Source organism: Triticum aestivum, chromosome 6B (assembly GCF_018294505.1).
Source record: "Triticum aestivum cultivar Chinese Spring chromosome 6B, IWGSC CS RefSeq v2.1, whole genome shotgun sequence".
Taxonomy (NCBI): domain Eukaryota; kingdom Viridiplantae; phylum Streptophyta; class Magnoliopsida; order Poales; family Poaceae; genus Triticum; species Triticum aestivum.
The window spans coordinates 545,408,201-545,425,482 of record NC_057810.1 but is presented as its reverse complement, the minus strand read 5'-3'; the positions used below and the strand labels follow the sequence as shown (position 1 = coordinate 545,425,482).

At 53.9% G+C, this 17,282-nt stretch overlaps 2 protein-coding genes across 3 annotated transcripts; both read right to left on the bottom strand.

The window, feature by feature from the left end:
* Positions 1-9,187: 9,187 nt before the first annotated feature.
* On the bottom strand, positions 9,188-17,062 carry LOC123137911 (uncharacterized). Of its 2 annotated transcripts, none has more exons than XR_006468576.1 (2): positions 16,972-17,062; positions 9,188-9,848 (listed from the first exon to the last, which is right to left on the bottom strand). XR_006468576.1 is itself a non-coding variant. In XM_044557802.1 (2 exons), the coding sequence occupies exon 2, from the start codon at positions 13,767-13,769 to the stop codon at positions 12,720-12,722; it is 1,050 nt and encodes a 349-aa protein (XP_044413737.1). In that variant the 5' UTR covers positions 13,770-14,544; positions 16,972-17,053; the 3' UTR covers positions 12,704-12,719. The 2 variants fall into 2 exon arrangements, 1 of the variants encoding a protein (XP_044413737.1); XM_044557802.1 differs by lacking the exon at positions 9,188-9,848 and adding an exon at positions 12,704-14,544 and having other exon boundaries at positions 16,972-17,053.
* LOC123137912 (receptor kinase-like protein Xa21) lies at positions 10,110-11,210 on the bottom strand. Its single transcript, XM_044557803.1, has one exon. It carries the CDS (start codon positions 11,191-11,193, stop codon positions 10,237-10,239), a length of 957 nt encoding a protein of 318 aa, XP_044413738.1. The 5' UTR covers positions 11,194-11,210; the 3' UTR covers positions 10,110-10,236.
* Positions 17,063-17,282: the final 220 nt, after the last annotated feature.

The window sequence follows — 17,282 nt, the reverse complement described above, 5'->3', positions numbered from 1 at the left end:
CTCCGGCGCCGGCGGCCACCCAAAAGCGCCGCCTTCCACTCCGCGGGGCCATGGCCTCTAGGGTCTCCCTCTCTGGTTCGTTTTCGTCGGAGTCCGACGCTCCCCTGTCTCCTTCCCCCCACGTGGTGCCTCTTTCCTCTCCTCCCCCCCGCGCCGCCGCGGCCTCAGCTTTGCTCCACCATCGCCGTCCCCCAGATCTTGGGCACCCCTTTCGTGCCGGCGGGGCCCTCCCGCGCTCCGACGATGCGCCCGACGCATGGTGGATGGCAGACCAAGCTGCCTCGGCGCCCGCGTGTGCCGCTGACCCGCGCCCAGCGCCCGCCACGCCGGCGGCAGGAGGGGCGGAGGCGTGTCCTGACGGCGGCTCGCCCTCCTCCCTCCTCCAAGCTCCCGGTGGAGTTGTATGGCTACTGCTACAACTGCGGCAGTCATGGGCATATCTCCAGGGAGTGCACGAACCCCACGCTCTGCGTTCGTTGCCATGGGCCTGGTCACACCTCGCGGGGCTGCACCCGTCCGCGCAGCCCATCTCCGGTGGAGCAGCCGCCGCGCCCGCCGCCTGCTCTGCGACTTCGGGCTGGGCTGCGGATGGCCCGCGCCAGGCATCGCCAGCTTCGCCCCCGCGCTCGCTGTCGCCGGCCCCACGCTCGCGCTCGCCAGCGGACCTGTCGCCCCCTCCGTCGGGTCCCCCGCCGCCGGGTGCGGTGCGTCTTTGGAGCCAGGTGGTGTGGGATCCGCCCGTGGCGCGGTCACCGTCAATGGGAAGATCTGCAAGTCCGGCGTTCTCGGCGCCTTTCGACCTGCCGGAGGACCAGCGCTCTCGGCCGGACCTGTGCTGGGATGGGGAGGTGGAGGCGTGCTTTCTGGAAGCTGCGGAAGATACGCGCTCGCTTGAAGCCGAGCTGGCGCGGGTGTGTTGGTCACCGTCGTCGGCACCAGGCCGGTGGTGGATGTGGACGCGGCGGCGGCTGCGTTGCATGTCGCGTTCGGCGTTGGACCGGCGGAGATGTCCATTCGGCGCTTCTTCCCCGAGGATTTCCTCGTGCTCTGCCATGATGGCGCTCTTCGGGAGTGCATGGTGCGCGCCGGACATGTGGAGGCGCCCTAGTTCGAGCTCTCTCTGCGCCCATGGATTCGGCAGGCTCAGGCGACGGCGGCTTCCTTGCCGTACCTTGTCCCGATTTCGCTCCGGGGTGTGCCGGCGCATGTGTGGTGCCGGCGGACTGCCAGTGTGATCCTGCGTGGACTGGGCTACGTCGTCGGGGTTGACGAGGATACTGCAGGCAGGATTGACATGGCGGACTTCAGGGTCTGGTTGCGCACGGACCGGCCCAGACGGATCCCCAGTCGGCGTCTCCTCTTCATTGACGAGCCAAGGCGCACGCTTTGGTCGGAGGCGGATGGACGACGGTCGGCGGCCGGGCGTTGCTCAAGCGCGTTCTGGTACCCCATCGAGATCCGGGTGCTGCCGGGCATCATGGTGGATGGTGACGGGGCGGCGCCGCCGCCGCCACCGCCACCGCCTCCCTCCCCTCCCACCGAAGACGATGGTCGTGGCAGGGGGTCCTCTGGTGATGGAGGTAGGGGAAGCCATTCTCGCCGCGCTGGCGGTGGCTCAGTGCATACGGCGGAGTCCTCGACGGCGGCGCCACCGCCGGCGGGTGCGCGTGCGTGCGTTCAAACCGCGCCTGTCTCGGTAGACCCGGTAGTCAACAACAGCTGTGGCGCTGGCGTCAGAGATTCCTTCGTGGGACCGATGGACCGGCCTTTGGGCGTGGATAGGCCTAGGGCCGCCAGCTGGTCTGGCTCGCAGGTGGCGTCCTGTGCGGTCCCAGTCGGGGTGCTGCAGACCGTTGGTTCCCCTCCCTCGGTGCAATTGGCCAGATGGCGACGAAGCATGGGGATAGGATAGAGCGCTTTTCAGGTTGTAGGGCCCGGCGCGTCGGGGCTGCTGCCCTCTGCTGGGCAGAGCTTGGTGGACTCGGTCCAGATTGGTGGGTTGCTAATCCCACTGCAGGACAGGTTTTTGGAGGAGCACGTTTCGGTTGAGGTTGGTGCAGCTGTGCAGGTGCTGTCGCTCTCATGCACGGTTTCGAATGGGATAGGGCAAGTAGAGGCTTGGGAGACTTTCCAAGTCAGCTTGTCAGGTGGAGACTGCAGCCCAATGCATGCCGTCAGGCCAGACACGCCTTTGGGGACTGCCCAGTTGGCTCCGCTGGAAGACAAGGACGGCCCAGCCCGGGTTTCCACGCCATGCACGCCCGGGATCGGGGAACCGGTGGCCCCGCTTGATGCTGGCCGTGTGCTGGCACCAGGCCAGAGGCCATGCACGACGGCAGCCATGCAGATCGCCCCAGGGAGGGATTTTAACGTGGATTTGGCCGATTTTTGTGCTGACATGTGTGTGCCAGTTTCTCCCGTGCTGCCGAGGCCTTCTGGTCGTGACATTGCCAACCCAGGGCGCCAGATCAGGAAGAAGCAAAGGCTGGACACAACTCCTAGGCGTAGCGCTAGGATTGCCAAGCGGGCGGCGACCAAGCAACAACAAGTTCTTATCCGGAAATTATGCTTGGCTCATGAAGGCGAGGTTATCTCCGAGGAGGCATTACGGATGTATGTGGACCTGTTCGCATGGCCACTCTCGGATGCGCACATTGCGGCTATTCTAGCCTTGTTCTGCTGGGAGTCACCCCCGATGTCATTGGTGGACAGCCACATTGGGGTCTAGCTGCGTGGTCAGCCGAGTGGTATGTGCGGGCACTCCAATGAATGCGCACCCGTTAAAAGTTTTAGTGTGGAATGTTCGTGGGCTGAACGCTCGAGCTAGGAGGAACACGTTGTATCAAGTGGTGGTGGCGGCCAATCCGGCAGTCGTCTGTCTTCAGGAAACTAAGCTCCAAATTGTATCGGTGAACGATGTGAGGTAATGCCTCGGAAACAAATATGAAAACTTTTTTTACTTGCCGGCGGTGGGTACTCGTGGCGGGATTCTGGTAGCTTGGGATGACTCTGTCACCCATATATCCAACCCACATTACACTAACCATACGTTGACGGTGCTGGTTAAGTGCCCGGATGATGAGCAGGCATGGTGGCTCACAAGTGTCTATGGGCCGCAAGAGGAAGCAGACAAAATCGAGTTTATGCAAGACTTGGTGGATATCCGGGATCTGCACGCAGGGCCGTGGGTGGTGGCTGGAGATTTCAATCTCTTGGCTAGGCAGGAGGACAAAAGTAATGAGCTGGTGAACCGAAGGATGTTGGGAAGGTTTAGAGCAAAGCTAAACAGATTGGAGCTCAAGGAGCTGTACCTTAATGGGAGGCACTATACCTGGTCGAATGAGAGGCGAAACGCCACGATGGAGAAAATTGATCACGTGTTTGTCTCCAACGAGTGGGACGAGGCATTTCCGTCATGCTTCCTGTCCGCTCTGGGGACGGCGATTTCGGACCACTGCCCACTTATCTTGGATATGAATGTGGAGGTTAGTATGAGGAAAAGATTCAGGTTCGAGGCGTTTTGGGTCAAGGCTCAGGGTTTTTTGGACGTGGTGCAAGAGGCCTGGGTTTCGACACCTGAGGCGACCAACGTGTACCTCACGCTACATAATAAACTGCGGGCTACGGCAATAAGCCTTCAACGGTGGAGCACTCGCTGGATTGGCAATGTGAAACTGCAAATTTCCATTGCTCTGGAGGTCATAAAGCAATTGGACATTGCGATGGACAATGGGCCACTTTCGGATGCGGAAAGAGGCTTGAGGAGTTGCTTAAAGAAGAAGCTGCTAGGGCTGGCCTCCCTTGAAAGAACCATAGCAAGACAGAGATCGCGTTTGTTGCAGTTGCGTGAAGGGGATGGCAGTACAAGGCTCTTCCATCAACAGGCGAGTCATCGGCAGCGCAAGAATGTCCTCCGCTCGGTCAAGCACAACGGGCGCATATACTCTGGCCAGGAGGAGGTGGCTTCCGCTGTGGATGCATACTATGGCGCGACATTTGGTTCCACTGAGTCCCGGAGCTGCACCATTAATCTCAATGGGTTGGACTTGCCGCGGCTGGATCTATCGCAGCTTGAGGAGCCATTCACATACGAAGAGGTGGAAGGTGTCATTAAGGGGATGCCCCTGGACAAGGCGCTTGGGCCGGATGGATTTACGGGCCGCTTCTATGCCGCATGCCGGCATATTATAAAGGATGATATCATGAAGGCATTGGCCTGTTTTTACAATGGGGACATCCGTGGATTGGCCGCGATCAACAAATCCCTCGTCACTTTGCTGCCCAAGAAGGATGGTGCCCTAGATGTGGCGGACTTTAGGCCGATCAGTCTTGTGCACGGTGTTATCAAGATCTTTGAGAAAGTCCTGGCATGCAGACTAGTGTGGAAGCTTCCAATGCTTGTGGGTAACCATCAGAGTGCTTTCGTGAAGGGCAGATCCTTACAAGACAACTTCATGTTGGTCCAAAGTACAGCTCGAAGGCTGAATACCTTGCGCAACCCGGCTATCCTTCTCAAGCTAGACATTTCGAAAGCTTTTGACTCAGTTCAATGGCCGTTCCTTATTGAGGTGATGCAACAACTTGGGTTCAGCCCTAGGTGGAGATCATGGATCTGTGGTATCCTTGCAACTTTTACCACTAAAATCATGGTGAATGGAGACCCCGGAGATACTATATACAGCTGTAAGGGGCTCAGGCAGGGTGATCCGATATCACCGATGCTCTTTATTCTCACCATGGAGCCATTGCAAAGGTTGTTTCAGCAAGCAACGCAAAGAGGACTCTTGGAGCCGTTGGCTTCTCGAGGGATGAGGCAACGGTTGTCGATATTTGCGGATGATGTGGTGGTTTTCATCAAACCAAAGCCTGGAGAGCTCGAAGCTGCGAAGTGTATTTTTGAGATTTTTGGGGAGGCTTCAGGTTTGCGAATGAATATGGCGAAATCCGCGGCCCTCCCGATAAGGTGCTCCGATCAGGAAATCGACATGACTAGCAATGTGCTAGGATGCCCGACAGGGTCCTTCCCTATAAAATACCTAGGCCTCCCGTTGGCACTAAGGAAGCAAACTCCAGCGCAGTTGCAATATTTGGTGGATCAAATGGCAAATTGTCTCCCTAAATGGAAGGCGGATTTGATGCCTAAGAGTGGACGGTTGACCTTGGTCAAATCGGTGCTATGTGCAATGCCCATTCATGCAATGATGGCCTTGGATATCCCAATGAAGACCATAGCTGCGATGAACAAAGTGTGTCGAGGTTTCCTATGGTGCAAGCGAGCTAATGCGAATGGTGGCAACTGCGCTGTCGCCTGGGACTCAGTCTGTGCTCCGAAGTGGGCCGGAGGACTGGGCATTCCGAACCTCAAATGGCTAAATGTGGCCATGCAAGCTAGGTGGCCATGGCTGCAACGGGTGGACTTGAGCAGACCTTGGAGTGAATTCACAATAAAGGTTCCAGCGGAGGCACTCTGTTTGTTCCAGGCTGCTACCAAGTGCGAGGCACATTGTGGACAGAACACCCTCTTTTGGGAGGACCGTTGGATTAATGGGATGAGGGTGCAGGAGATCGCACCAATTGTATATGGCATGATCCCCCGACGTGTGAGACTGACGAAGCATGTGGCACCGGCCATTGAGGATGGTTCGTGGGCTATGGATGTCGGCCCGGAGCTGGATGAGCAAGCCTTGAGGGAATTTTTATCCCTATGGCTGTGTGTGCACACGTGGGAGCCGGAGGTAGATGTACCGGACAAGGTTGCATGGTCCTGGGAGACGAACGGTCGCTATTCGGTGAGGTCGGCTTATGCGGCAAAGTTTTGGGGCCGTGAGGTGGCACCAATGGCGGAGCTTACTTGGACATCCAGGGCCCCTCTAACTACAAGTTCTTCGCTTGGCTAGCACTACGAGATCGGTGCTGGACCTTGGATCGACTTGCACGAAGAGGGTTGCCACATCAGGACGCATGCCCTCTTTGCGACCAGGAGGAGGAAATGATCAACCATGTGCTACTAACATGCGTGTTCTCTCGTGCTGTATGGGCTGTTATCTGTGAGGCTTTGGGCAAGATGCAATGGACACCGACGGCCCAAGACACGCTGGATGCTTGGCTGCGGGACAAGCAAGGACCGAACAATCTACGGCGCAAGGATCTGCATACTATCTTCATTCTCACTATTTGGGAGTTGTGGAAGCATCACAATGCTGCTGTGTTTGAAGGGGCATCCCCTCCATGGATGTGCTTATAGCTAGGATCAAGTCCGAAGGGAAGATATGGTCGTTGGCCGGCAAGTTCAAAGGGGATGTTGAACCCTTCTTTGGTAGTTTAGAAAGGTGGGCGCGTAGGGAAGGATAAGCGTAACGGGAATCTTGTAAAACATGGTGGAGGCATTCTTTGCCTTTCTTCTTTAATATATAATATGCACGCTCGTGCATATTGGAGAAAAAACATTGAGGGTAGACATGGTCCGATACGGGAAGAAATCTCTTGAGGCGTGCACCACGTAATAGTTCAGGGTCTTTGAATTTTCATTTTAATATTTATTACAACATGACTTGCTATACATCTATTCCAATAGATATTTGTGTGTGATCCATCAAAAAATCAGGGTTAATACTTGTTGTCATAATCTAGATCGTTCGAGGCATTGGATGTGTGACGAATGCAGTTAAGACATTAAGGTTGCAAAAAACCCACCCCCTCCTTCACGCTACAATCAACAACAACAACCTCAAACCCCACAGCTGCAAACCGTCATCAATCTTCTTCTTCGTCGTCACCGCCTCGGTGAGCGCATCCATCGCCTCTATCGGCTTCCTCGCCCACTTGCCGCTGGTCGGAGCATCGTGAGGGCAACTGGGCATCATCACGGCCACTGGGACCTTGTTGCCAGCCTTCGATAACAGCATGGCGGTCCGGAGCAAGCTTTTCATCCCTAACCTTTTCCTTGGCACAGGCGGCGGTGCAGGGATCGATTCCGACATCATCGAGCCGGCAGCAGTGGTTAGTGGGGTAGCAGAGTCGGCTTCCGGTTCCATTCCGTATGGAATCAAGGGTTGTGGTGGCGACGATGGCGAGGTTGGGTAGCGGTGGCAGGAAGAGGTGGCGCCTGGGGCGGGAGTAGAGAGTAGCCTAAATTATCCCGAGAAGTGGCGTCAGTCGAGTAAGAATGAGAGACTTGGGCTGCCTTTTTGGGATAACTCCTTAAATTTTTGCTCCTCTAAACGTTTAAGAGCTCAGCTAGGCGCAGTTAGCTGTTCATTTTGCTCATCTAAATTTTTTTAAGGGATCGACTAGAGATACCTAATCGTGCATGTATAGGAACATGGGATCATAGTTAGAGTACTTTTTTTCGCATAGGTATCCACACACGGAATTAAAAATCATTTTATTCCTTTGAGTTCATTGAATATTTAGTCATATTTAGTCATATGATTTGTCTCCCTCATAAATCTTAATAATTTTCTTTGGTAGATCTGGCTCTCATCTCCGTAAAGATTGTGTCATTTGTTCCCTATATTTTATTGGCCTACAAGAAATTGTTTCCTCTATGGCATATCATTTTGGATTATATTTTACAGGACAAGGGTGTTTATCTGAAAATGTTTGGTAAAATGCGCAAGACACCAAGTTTTGACGGTATGTTCTTGGTGACAAAAAAAATCAGTTGCTCTCTTTTATTTTTAAAAAAATTGCTTGTCATATTGAGAGCATTATTAGTCAACGGTATTTTATTTAGTTTCCTGCATCAACACGCAAAGTATCCTTCTAGTACAATAGTATACAAGTGAGAAGGCCCAGTAGTTTGCAGTTTGGATTCAAGACCAAGTGTTTGCTAATTAACTTGCGGTTGTGGTACGGAGCCGCCGCCGCGCCCGTGTGGCGCCGCCGCGCCCCCGTGGGCCGCCTCCCCCCGTTCACTTCGGTGCCTCCTCCCCCCGCCGCCGCTGTCGGGGACGTTGCAGGCAAAGCATGTGTGCTGCAGCGGCGGCGGCGGCGTTTCTCCTCAGCCCGTGCTTCGGTCAGAACGGCGGCGGCCCGTGATGGCCGGATCTACGACAGGGTATGCGGGGCAGCGGCGAACGGCGGCAGGTCAAACGGCGGCGCTCGATCTGGGCTCAGATGGGCTTCGACGGGCTGCAACCTCGTGTACCGTTCTGTCAATGGCTTGCTGTCCCCTAGGATCGACCCGCAACACGAGGACATCGGGGGTTGCGGCCCTGGGCGTGGCGGTGGTGGCCACCTCCTTCGTCGAAGATGGTCGGCCTGAGGTTGGGTGGTCGGATCTCCAGATTCGGCATCTAATCCCGGCTGCGAGTTGGGGAGACATAGTTGCCGGTGAAAACCGAGCCGATGGTGGGCGATGGCGGTGTTTTGCGTCGTTACCTAGATGAAGGCATCATCGTGTAACTTCTGTCGACCCGCTCGTGCTGCTTCGAGGGAAACCCTAAGATCTGGTCATCCAGATCGAACGATGGCGGTACTGCGGTATCGTTACTCCCTTGGCAACATTGTTTGTGGAGCGCGCTGGAAGACAGAGGCAGGAGGTGGAGCCGCTAAGTCTTGCACGGAGCTTCGGTGGATATGTCAAGTCATGCCTGACCGACAGGTGCTACAATGTGTCGTGTTGGTCGGCAGGTGCTACGCACGACAGAACTTCCAGAGTCTTCGCGTCTGGATGATTGCGCGTAGGGCGGTGGCCCCGTTGGGCGCCGTGGTGGCGCCGACGGATGTGTGGAATGACAAGGATGATGTGAATCTCTATCCTAAAGATGGGTCAGCGATCCGAGGATGATGGCTGCTTCTGGCTTCTAAAACGTGTGCATGTAGTGCGTGCTTTAGGTCTGCTGCACCGGCTGTTGGTCCCGATATGTTATGTGGATGGATTGGCGACAACACCGGTTTTAGATATAAGGGGTGAGAGCAATCCACATTATCGAGTTTGTAGGTATGTGTGGTGGCTTCTGGTGGCTTGATGTATTTTCTTGTTAGACCTTTGTGAAATACTCCCTCCGTCTCAAAATAAGTGTCTTAACTTTGTACTAGCTTTAGTACAAAACTATACTAAATTTGAGACACTTATTTTGTGACGGAGGGGGTAATTAATAAAGATGGTTGTATGCATCGATTGATGCAGAGGCCAGGGTTTTAACCTTCTTTTCCAAAAAGAAAGATGTGGTACAGAGTTAATCAATGTGGTGTTACAGGTGTTGTTTCACCAAGTAATGTGAGACGCGCTGAACCAAAGCCTTAGTGCCTCTAGCTGTCAAAGAAAAAATGTTAGTACTCCTATGATTCAGCACTTAGCAGCATACATTAGTAACCCAAAATTCTGCAAGTTACTCCGTGTACTCGTGCTCATTTCACTTCTTCTATTATATATGCTACGGTCAATACTCAATTTGAGGGATAAACTCAACCCACTATAACATGAGATCATGGATGAACATTCTAAACCACTCTAGCGAAGCATGACTTGCTCTCGCTTGGTTGCTCTAATGTATGATGTTCTGATTGAATGCAACTTATTGGTTACTTCTCTTATGTTCATGCATTCCCTTGGGATTTGACATGTACAGGAAAGAGCGACTTGCATGAGTGACAAACTGGCATCATATGCCGCATTTCTGTTCCAATGTTCGCTTGGATATAGCCCTTGCATTCTCCACGCAGGCGTGCATCAATAATATGTATTATCTTATCTGGATAGTTCCTCTCCACAAAGTTAACCATGTTGATTTCATTCTCAAACATAGGGTCTGTCGGTCTTTTGCCAATGAGCATCTCCAGGAGTACTATTCCAAAACTGTAAACATCCCCATGGATTGATGCCTGGCCACTTTGAGCATACTCTGTCAAGAGATAAAATTAGTAATTAATATACTTTAAATAATACATGGCCATCAAAAATGGAAGTCACCGGGGTTACTATACCTAGAGCTATGTACCCTATTGTTCCCTTTAGCCCAGTTGAGGTGACTAAGCTTGAATGTCCGATGAGGCTTGCAATGCCGAAGTCTCCCAAATAAGCATTCATATCATCGTCAAGTAGGACATTTGTTGGCTTCAGATCACAATGTACAATCTGCCTTTCACAATCATTGTGTAAATAAGCCAGCGCATTGGCTATATTGATGGCTATGTCTACTCTTTGAGCTAAGCACAAACATTTCGAAGAACTACCCGAGAATGTGTTGTGCAACCATGTGTCCAAATTCCCATTAGGCATGAATTCGTAAACTAGAGCTTTGACAGCGTCACCACTATTTCTATTGTCGAACATGCAGTTAGGATAGGTACAAGGTTCCTGTGCCGAATTCTACTCAAAACCTCGCATTCTGTTACAAAACTTCTGTCTGCACATTTCATACCAAGGTCAAAAACCTTAATAGCCACTTGTATTTTAGCTTGAGTTAACTTTCCTCTGTAGACTGAACCATAGCTTCCTCTTCCGACAAGGTATAACTCTGAGAACTTCCCTGTAGCTCGAGCTAGATCATTATAAGCAACTCTAGGGAATTTCTTGCCAAAAGAAAGCAAAATTGAGTATGTTCTTCTTGACGTCTTCTTCCCAAAGAATATAATGTAAGTCAACATTACAAGTGACGCAAAGCCAAATAATGGAATCAATGCTCTGACCAAATAGTATTGTGTCTCTGACCTCCGAGAAACAGCGGGACACATGGGCATATGAAGATCCATGGAACCTCCACAAAGCCTCCAATTACCCACAAGTGAAACAGCTGTAGAATTTTCGAATAGTCCATTTCTGGGTATTTCTCCTTTAAGATGATTATACGAAAGATCAAGACTGTTAGCCTCTAGTCTGTTTGGAGTTAATGGGATGGTGCGTAACAAGTTGTTGTGTGAAAGATTCAGCATACTCAGCAACGTTGGGTTACCAAAATTTGATGGTATGTTTCCTGTAAGAAAGTTTTGGTCGATTTGCAGACTCTCTAAGCCGTAACATTTGCCCAAAGAATCAGGAATTTTCCCTGTAAGCTTATTTGATGAAAGATCCAAACTAATGAGATGATTAATAAGGTTACTAATCTGAGGTATGTCACCTTGGAAATTGTTGTGGCTGAGGTTTAATGATGTTAGTTGTTGAAGGTTTACAAAGCTCGGTGCCGGTGGTATATACCCTTGGAAACTGTTATCACCAAGGTGTAGTTGTAAGAGTGGAAGGTTTCCCATGCTCGCCGGTATGTGGCCCTTGAACTCATTTTCACCTATATACAGATATGTCAATTTAGTAAGATTGCCAATAGAGGATGGGATTAGTCCGGTGAACCTGTTTGACTAGAGATATAATACTGCAAGGCCTTTTAGGTCACCAAGCCATCCTTCAATTGTACCACCTAAATTATTTTCACCTAGTGACAGTTTAGCTAAGGCACTAAGTTTTCTGATGCTCTGGGGTACTTGTCCTGATAAGTTGTTTCCAAGCAGCACGAGGGTCTCAAGGCTGGGGGATAGGTCACCAATGGACTGGGGAATAGATCCCTGCAGCGGATTGTAAGAAAGTGATAGTATATTTAGAGATCGACAATTTCTCAATGCATTTACGAACTCCCAGTCTCGGTTGTCCCTTGATTCAAGCTGGTTATGCTCAAGGTTTAGCCTAGTCAGTTTTGAAAGCTTTCCAAAAGAAGTAGGAATTTTCCCAATGAAACTGTTATTTGATAAATCTATCAATTTTAGACCTTGAGCATTGCCTAGGGAAGCTGGGATGTTACCTTCAAACAGGTTACCGGCCAAGTTAAGTTGAATGAGACTAGGCAGACGGTCGCCAATATTAGGTGGCAATGCATTGCTTAGCATATTGAATTCCAAGCCTAAAATTTGGAGCGAAAGCGAAGAATTCAAGATGGCGTGTGGGAGTTCACCTGAAAGCTTATTGTTGCCCAGGAGCAGCTCTTGCAATTGTGGCAATTGCCCAAGTTTAGGAATGCTCCCCTCGAGTTGATTCGATCGAAGATAGATATATGCTAGATTAGGAAGAAAGCCTAAACTCGGAGGAATTTGACCTACTAGCAAATTTACAGAGAAATCCAAGTAGATCAGTTCTGAAAGGCAGTTTAGTTTTGGAGGAATTTGACCCACTAGCAAGTTTACAGAGAGATCTATGTAGGACAGATCTGAAAGGAGGCCCACTTTCGTAGGGATTACACCCTCGAGGGAGTTTCTGGAGAGGTTTAAGTAGGACAGATGTGAAAGCAAGTCTAATTTTGGTGGAATTACACTCGCTAGCGAGTTTACAGAGAGATCTAAGTTGGTCAAGTTGGAACAGTTGGTAAGTGAATCAGGAATTGTCCCACTTAATTGGTTGTTGCTCAGATAAAGTGTCTGCAGTTGTTGGAGATGGCCAAGGACAGGTAAGGCCAACTCCACCGCGCGACCTCAAACAGACGTTCGGATTGGCCCGAATTTGTCCCTTTGGGGCGCCGATGGGTTCGCCCGTGTCCGGCCGTGTCCGTTGGATCGTGCGTGCGCCCACCGCGCGGCCGCACCCCAAATCGTGTCCGGGGTGGACAGAAATAAAAAAATTAATGAAATAACTAAAAAAGCAAATAAGCGCATTTAAAAAAAACATAAAACATATATATGGGTTGGCCACAAAACGGCCCAGTTTCAACGGCCACTTAAAAGGCCCAAATTCATAATTAACATAATAAGAAAAAAAACGGCCGCGCCCGTCGGTGCCGTGGCCGTCGCCGTCTTCACTGGCCGCCGGTGTCGTCGTCGCTGACGAGGTCGACGTACTCAGGCGGCGTCCAGAGGTGGGGCGGCGGTGCGTGGTAGACGGGGCCGGGCTGGACGGCCGGAGGTGCCTGCACCACCTCCTCCCGCGGTGACGCCTCCCGCTCAGGTGACCGCGGCGGAGTGGGGCACCAGTTCACGCCCAGGTCGGCGGCCATCTCCAGCGCAGTGCAGGACCAGCCCCACCCCTGGCCCAGGAGCTGCTCGAACGCGGGCGGGTCCTCCTCCATCGGCTCCTCCGTGACGGCCGCCGTGACGGCCGCCAGCTGCAGCTCCGGGAAGGCGACGTCCCCGGCGGCAGAGAGGGCCATGGCCTCCTCCAGGCCGTCCCACTGCCGCTCGTCGTGCGTGTTCATGGAGTCCGCCATGACACGCTGTAGGAGACGGGCCTCCTCCTCCTCTATCATGCGAGGAGGGGGAGGGGGCGACGGAGACGGGGAAGGCGACGGCGTGGGCGTCAGGCCGCGCACCCGCGTACGCCCGCGCGGCTCTGCACGTGGCCTCCGCGGCCCCGACACGGTGCCGGCGAAATAGGACGCGCGGCGCGTGTCGTGCTCGTCCTGGAGCCATGTGCCCCAGAGCGGGGAGTCGGGGGCATACCCGAGGTCGTAGTACAGGTCGTCGGGGAGGAGGCGGCGGCGGCGGTTGATCTCATCGCGCCGTGCACGGCCGGTCGCCAGCACTGGCGGGATGGGGACCCGGTCCGCGAAGAGGTGCCACCCGTTGGGGAGGTGGGCGTCGCTCCACCGGACCGGCATCCTCATCTCCCAGTACCTCCGGCACACGTCCGCGCAGATGTACTGCCGGTCGCGCTCGCCGGAGGGCCTATGGGCAATGGTGAAGGGGGCCGGCGCGGGGGCTCGACGGGAGGAGCGCGGCGGTGACGCGGGGGCTCGACGGGAGGAGCGCGGCGGAGACGCGGGCTCCTCCTTCTTCACGGATCCGCGGCGGCGCCCCGAGGAGGAGCCGGCCTCGCGGTCGTGCTTGCCCTTGCCGTTCCAGAAGCCCATGGCGAGGTGGGCGGCCGGCGAGCTCGAGGACAAAGGAAGGCTAGGGTTCGGCGCTGTCAGGGTTCGAGGAGGCCGCTGGGTGGCGTGGGGCAGTGTGGACGACGACCCGTCCACGCTTCCCACTTAAAGAAGGACGGCGACCGTTCGACATGCGGATAACAGGTGAGGCCGCCCCCTCGTGCGCATTGATGTGGGCGAGTGGGAGGTAGGTGACCGCCTGTCACGCGGCCCCGAAGCGGACGAGGCGCGCGTCCGTTTGGTGTCTGCCGTGACTCAAACCCGGCGCAAGTTTGCGCTCGAAATGGGTCGGCCCGGATACAAAATGGACAAGATGGGTCCGGGACCTCGCGCATTGGACCGCCTCCTTTATCCCTTTTGTCCCAAACGGACAGGGCCAGACAGGATGGGGTGGCGCGGTGGAGTTGGCCTAAGGGGCCAACAAAGTAGTTCCCCGAAAGGTGAAGCTGTGTGAGGGAAGTTAGGTTTCCTAGAGAGGAGCTAATTTGGCCTGCCAAGTTTTGGCTAGCGAGAAGAAGTGACGAGACACAGAATGGTGGTGTCGTGGTGCATGTGACACCATTCCAGTGACAGAAGTGGCCTTTGGTACTCCAGTTACTCAAGGTGAAGTCGAGCAGAGCGTGCAGATCGGCGCTTTTCTCGTGGATCCTTGCGCAATGGACGTTGCCAACTCCGTCACAGAGCAGCAGCAATACCAGCAGTAAAAGCATGGCGAGCTTCGCCGGTTGCTTGGGAGAACGCATTTGGCACTCGTCACCTGCAAATTGCAAATCATAAACTTCGTGGCATATTATAATTACTATTGTTTTGGGGAGGGTGGGGCTTGAGAACCCTTGCACGGAGGAGGACATGGACTTCTTCTTGCCTTACAGACCATCATTTTAGGCAACGGTGCCAAAACATCTTTTTGGGATTTCCCATGGCTTCTTGGGCGGAAACTGAAGGACATTGCCCCTTTGATTTATGAGGCCTCCACGCACAAGAACTGGAAAGTGCGTAGGCCCTCCATGAAGATGCTTAGATTCTTAAGATCGGTCGCAACACCATCGTCTCCGGTGCCCACATCCTCCAATTCTTCACGTTATGGATGCTTGTGCATGACCTACACTTGGATCAACAAACTGACGATGACATTATTTGGAAACACGCCAACGACGGGTCCTACTCCGCGGCCACAGCCTACAAGGTTCAGTTTCTTGGTCTGACACTTTCGCCCATAGATTTTATGATCTGGAAGGCTTGGGCCCCTCCTAAGATCAAGTTTTTTGCTTGATTGGCTATCCAAGACCGGATTTGGACAGCCGATAGATTGGAGCGGCGCGGTTGGCAAAACTGTGGATTTTGCCCGCTTTGCAAACGTGTTGGCGAGACGGGTGCACACCTCTTCTACAAATGCCGCTACACCATAAGGCTATGGAACTCGGTCATCCTTGAATTTGGTCTAGCGCACATGGACACCTCCTCTTGGCATTTGGATGGATCCGTTTCGGAATGGTGGGAAAAGCGAACCTGCTTGCAAAACCCAAACCGACGAGCCTTGGCCTCACTTACAATGCTAGTCTCTTGGACGATCTGGAACGAGCGTAATGCTCGGGTCTTCCGACACAAGAGCGCACCGCCTCCGGTCCTTCTCCGTGCTATCATCAACGGCGTCAAGCTTTGGGTTCTCGCGGGAGCTCAAAAACTGGGGTGTATTCTTGTGCGCGAGTAGTTGCCATGCCGGGCATATGGGTCATTTGTAACACTCTAAAACACTTCTCTCTTATTTAATGAATGAGGCAAATCTTTTGCCTCCGTTTCGAAAAAAATATATGTGTGGAAGCGACATAGGTGTGCTAAACATCGAGGACTAGCCTTCTCCCCCCCTCCCCGGCCGCCCCTCTCCCCCTCCCTTCCCTCCCTCGTACCGCTTCCATCGCCCCCCGAGGCGGCGAAGCGCCTCCACCACGCCACCTCGTCTCGTCATCCTCTACTCATCTCTTCCTTCGCCGCCGCCGGCAGAGGCCACCGGCGTAGCTCGGATGGCGCCGACGGTGGCGGACGTCCCTTCCCCGCTCGCTAGGAGGTGGGGTCGGGGCTCCCTCCTCCCGGCGGCGGTGCTGCTCGGCGGGTAGCGGTGTGACTCGGCGGCGAGGTCCGCAGTCCTCGAGCGCCCTTGATGCGACGGCGTGGCCGTTGGCTGCGGGGCTGCGTGGCGTGTTGCTGGCCGGCGGCGCCCGCTTGGCCCAGATCTGGGCCCTTTTGGGCCCATCTGGGCTTGGGCGAGCCGGCGGTTCGGGGCTTGGTGGCGCAGCTCCCTGGTGGTGGTGGTGAGACGATTGTGGCTGCAGGTGGTAATGGCTCCGGCAGCCGGCGTACTGCAGCGTGTCGGCAGGGATTGTCCGGATCCGTTGGGGTTCGGCCGGGCCTGTGGAGGCCTGGTAAGTCCTTGTCGCATGTCTGGTCGGCTCCGCGGCGCGGTGGGGGCTATCCCCCCTGTCGGTTGCGTCGCGGTTCCTCCGAGCCCGGTGTCCCCTCGTCCTCCCTTGAGGCCTCGTGTTGGTGGCATCAGTGAGACGGTGGAGTTGGTGCGATATCCGTGGTGGCACAGGCTGGTGGGCGGCATGTTGGGCGGTGCACTCTCGATTGTCTGTGTTGGTGTTGGTTTCGGGGCGGGAGAAATCCCTGGCGGCTCGTCCGCCACTGGCGTGGTTGCGCCCTTGGGCGTTGCCGAACCTTCTTGAGGGCGTCGGTGATACCCCTTCCTATCTACCAACCACGTACCGGGGGAAACCCTAGGACCGGTCCGGGCAGCAGCGGCATCGTCGTCGCATTCCTTCCTGAAGGTGTTGCTTGGTACGCGAAACTTCAGAGTGATAGGCGTGCGGTGGTACTTCTCCGGAGGGTGCGGCGGATATCGACCATCTTCGCTTAGTTGAGTTGTCGGCGTCGGCATTTGTTTCTCTTTTTTCTCTCGTTTTTTCTTTTGAGCTTGTTTGTGTTGTGGCCCCAGCGAGCTGGCTGTATGGGTTGGTTGATGCTTGATAATATAAAGCGGGAGAAAATTCTTTTTCGTCCAGACATCGAGGACTAGCGCTCAGTTACTTGAAGCGTAATGGAGTAACTAGCAAATGGTTACATTTCACCCACAAGTCTGACAGCAAGAAACAAGCTAAAGCAGATAATTAAGGAGAGAGAAACACACCTCTGCTCGGCCGGGGAGCACCACAGTACGGGAGCCATTTCTGCGTGGTTTTGCCGGATGGTGGTGCATGTGTTGTGAAGCGTGCGTTGGATGCTCAGCTGGCTCATGGCCCAGGTGTTTAAAAACACATTTACAGCTGCCTCACATCCACACACATGCATCTCATCTAAAATTCCAACGCCTTATCTTAGCTTGACCGCAGCTACAGCGAAGACCTGGAATGAGTCAAACTTTCTAGTAACCGCTACTTTTCACCTCTTTGTAGTCCACCTGTGTGGTCGCTGTTTGAGCTGGACAAGGTTGTTGCGGCA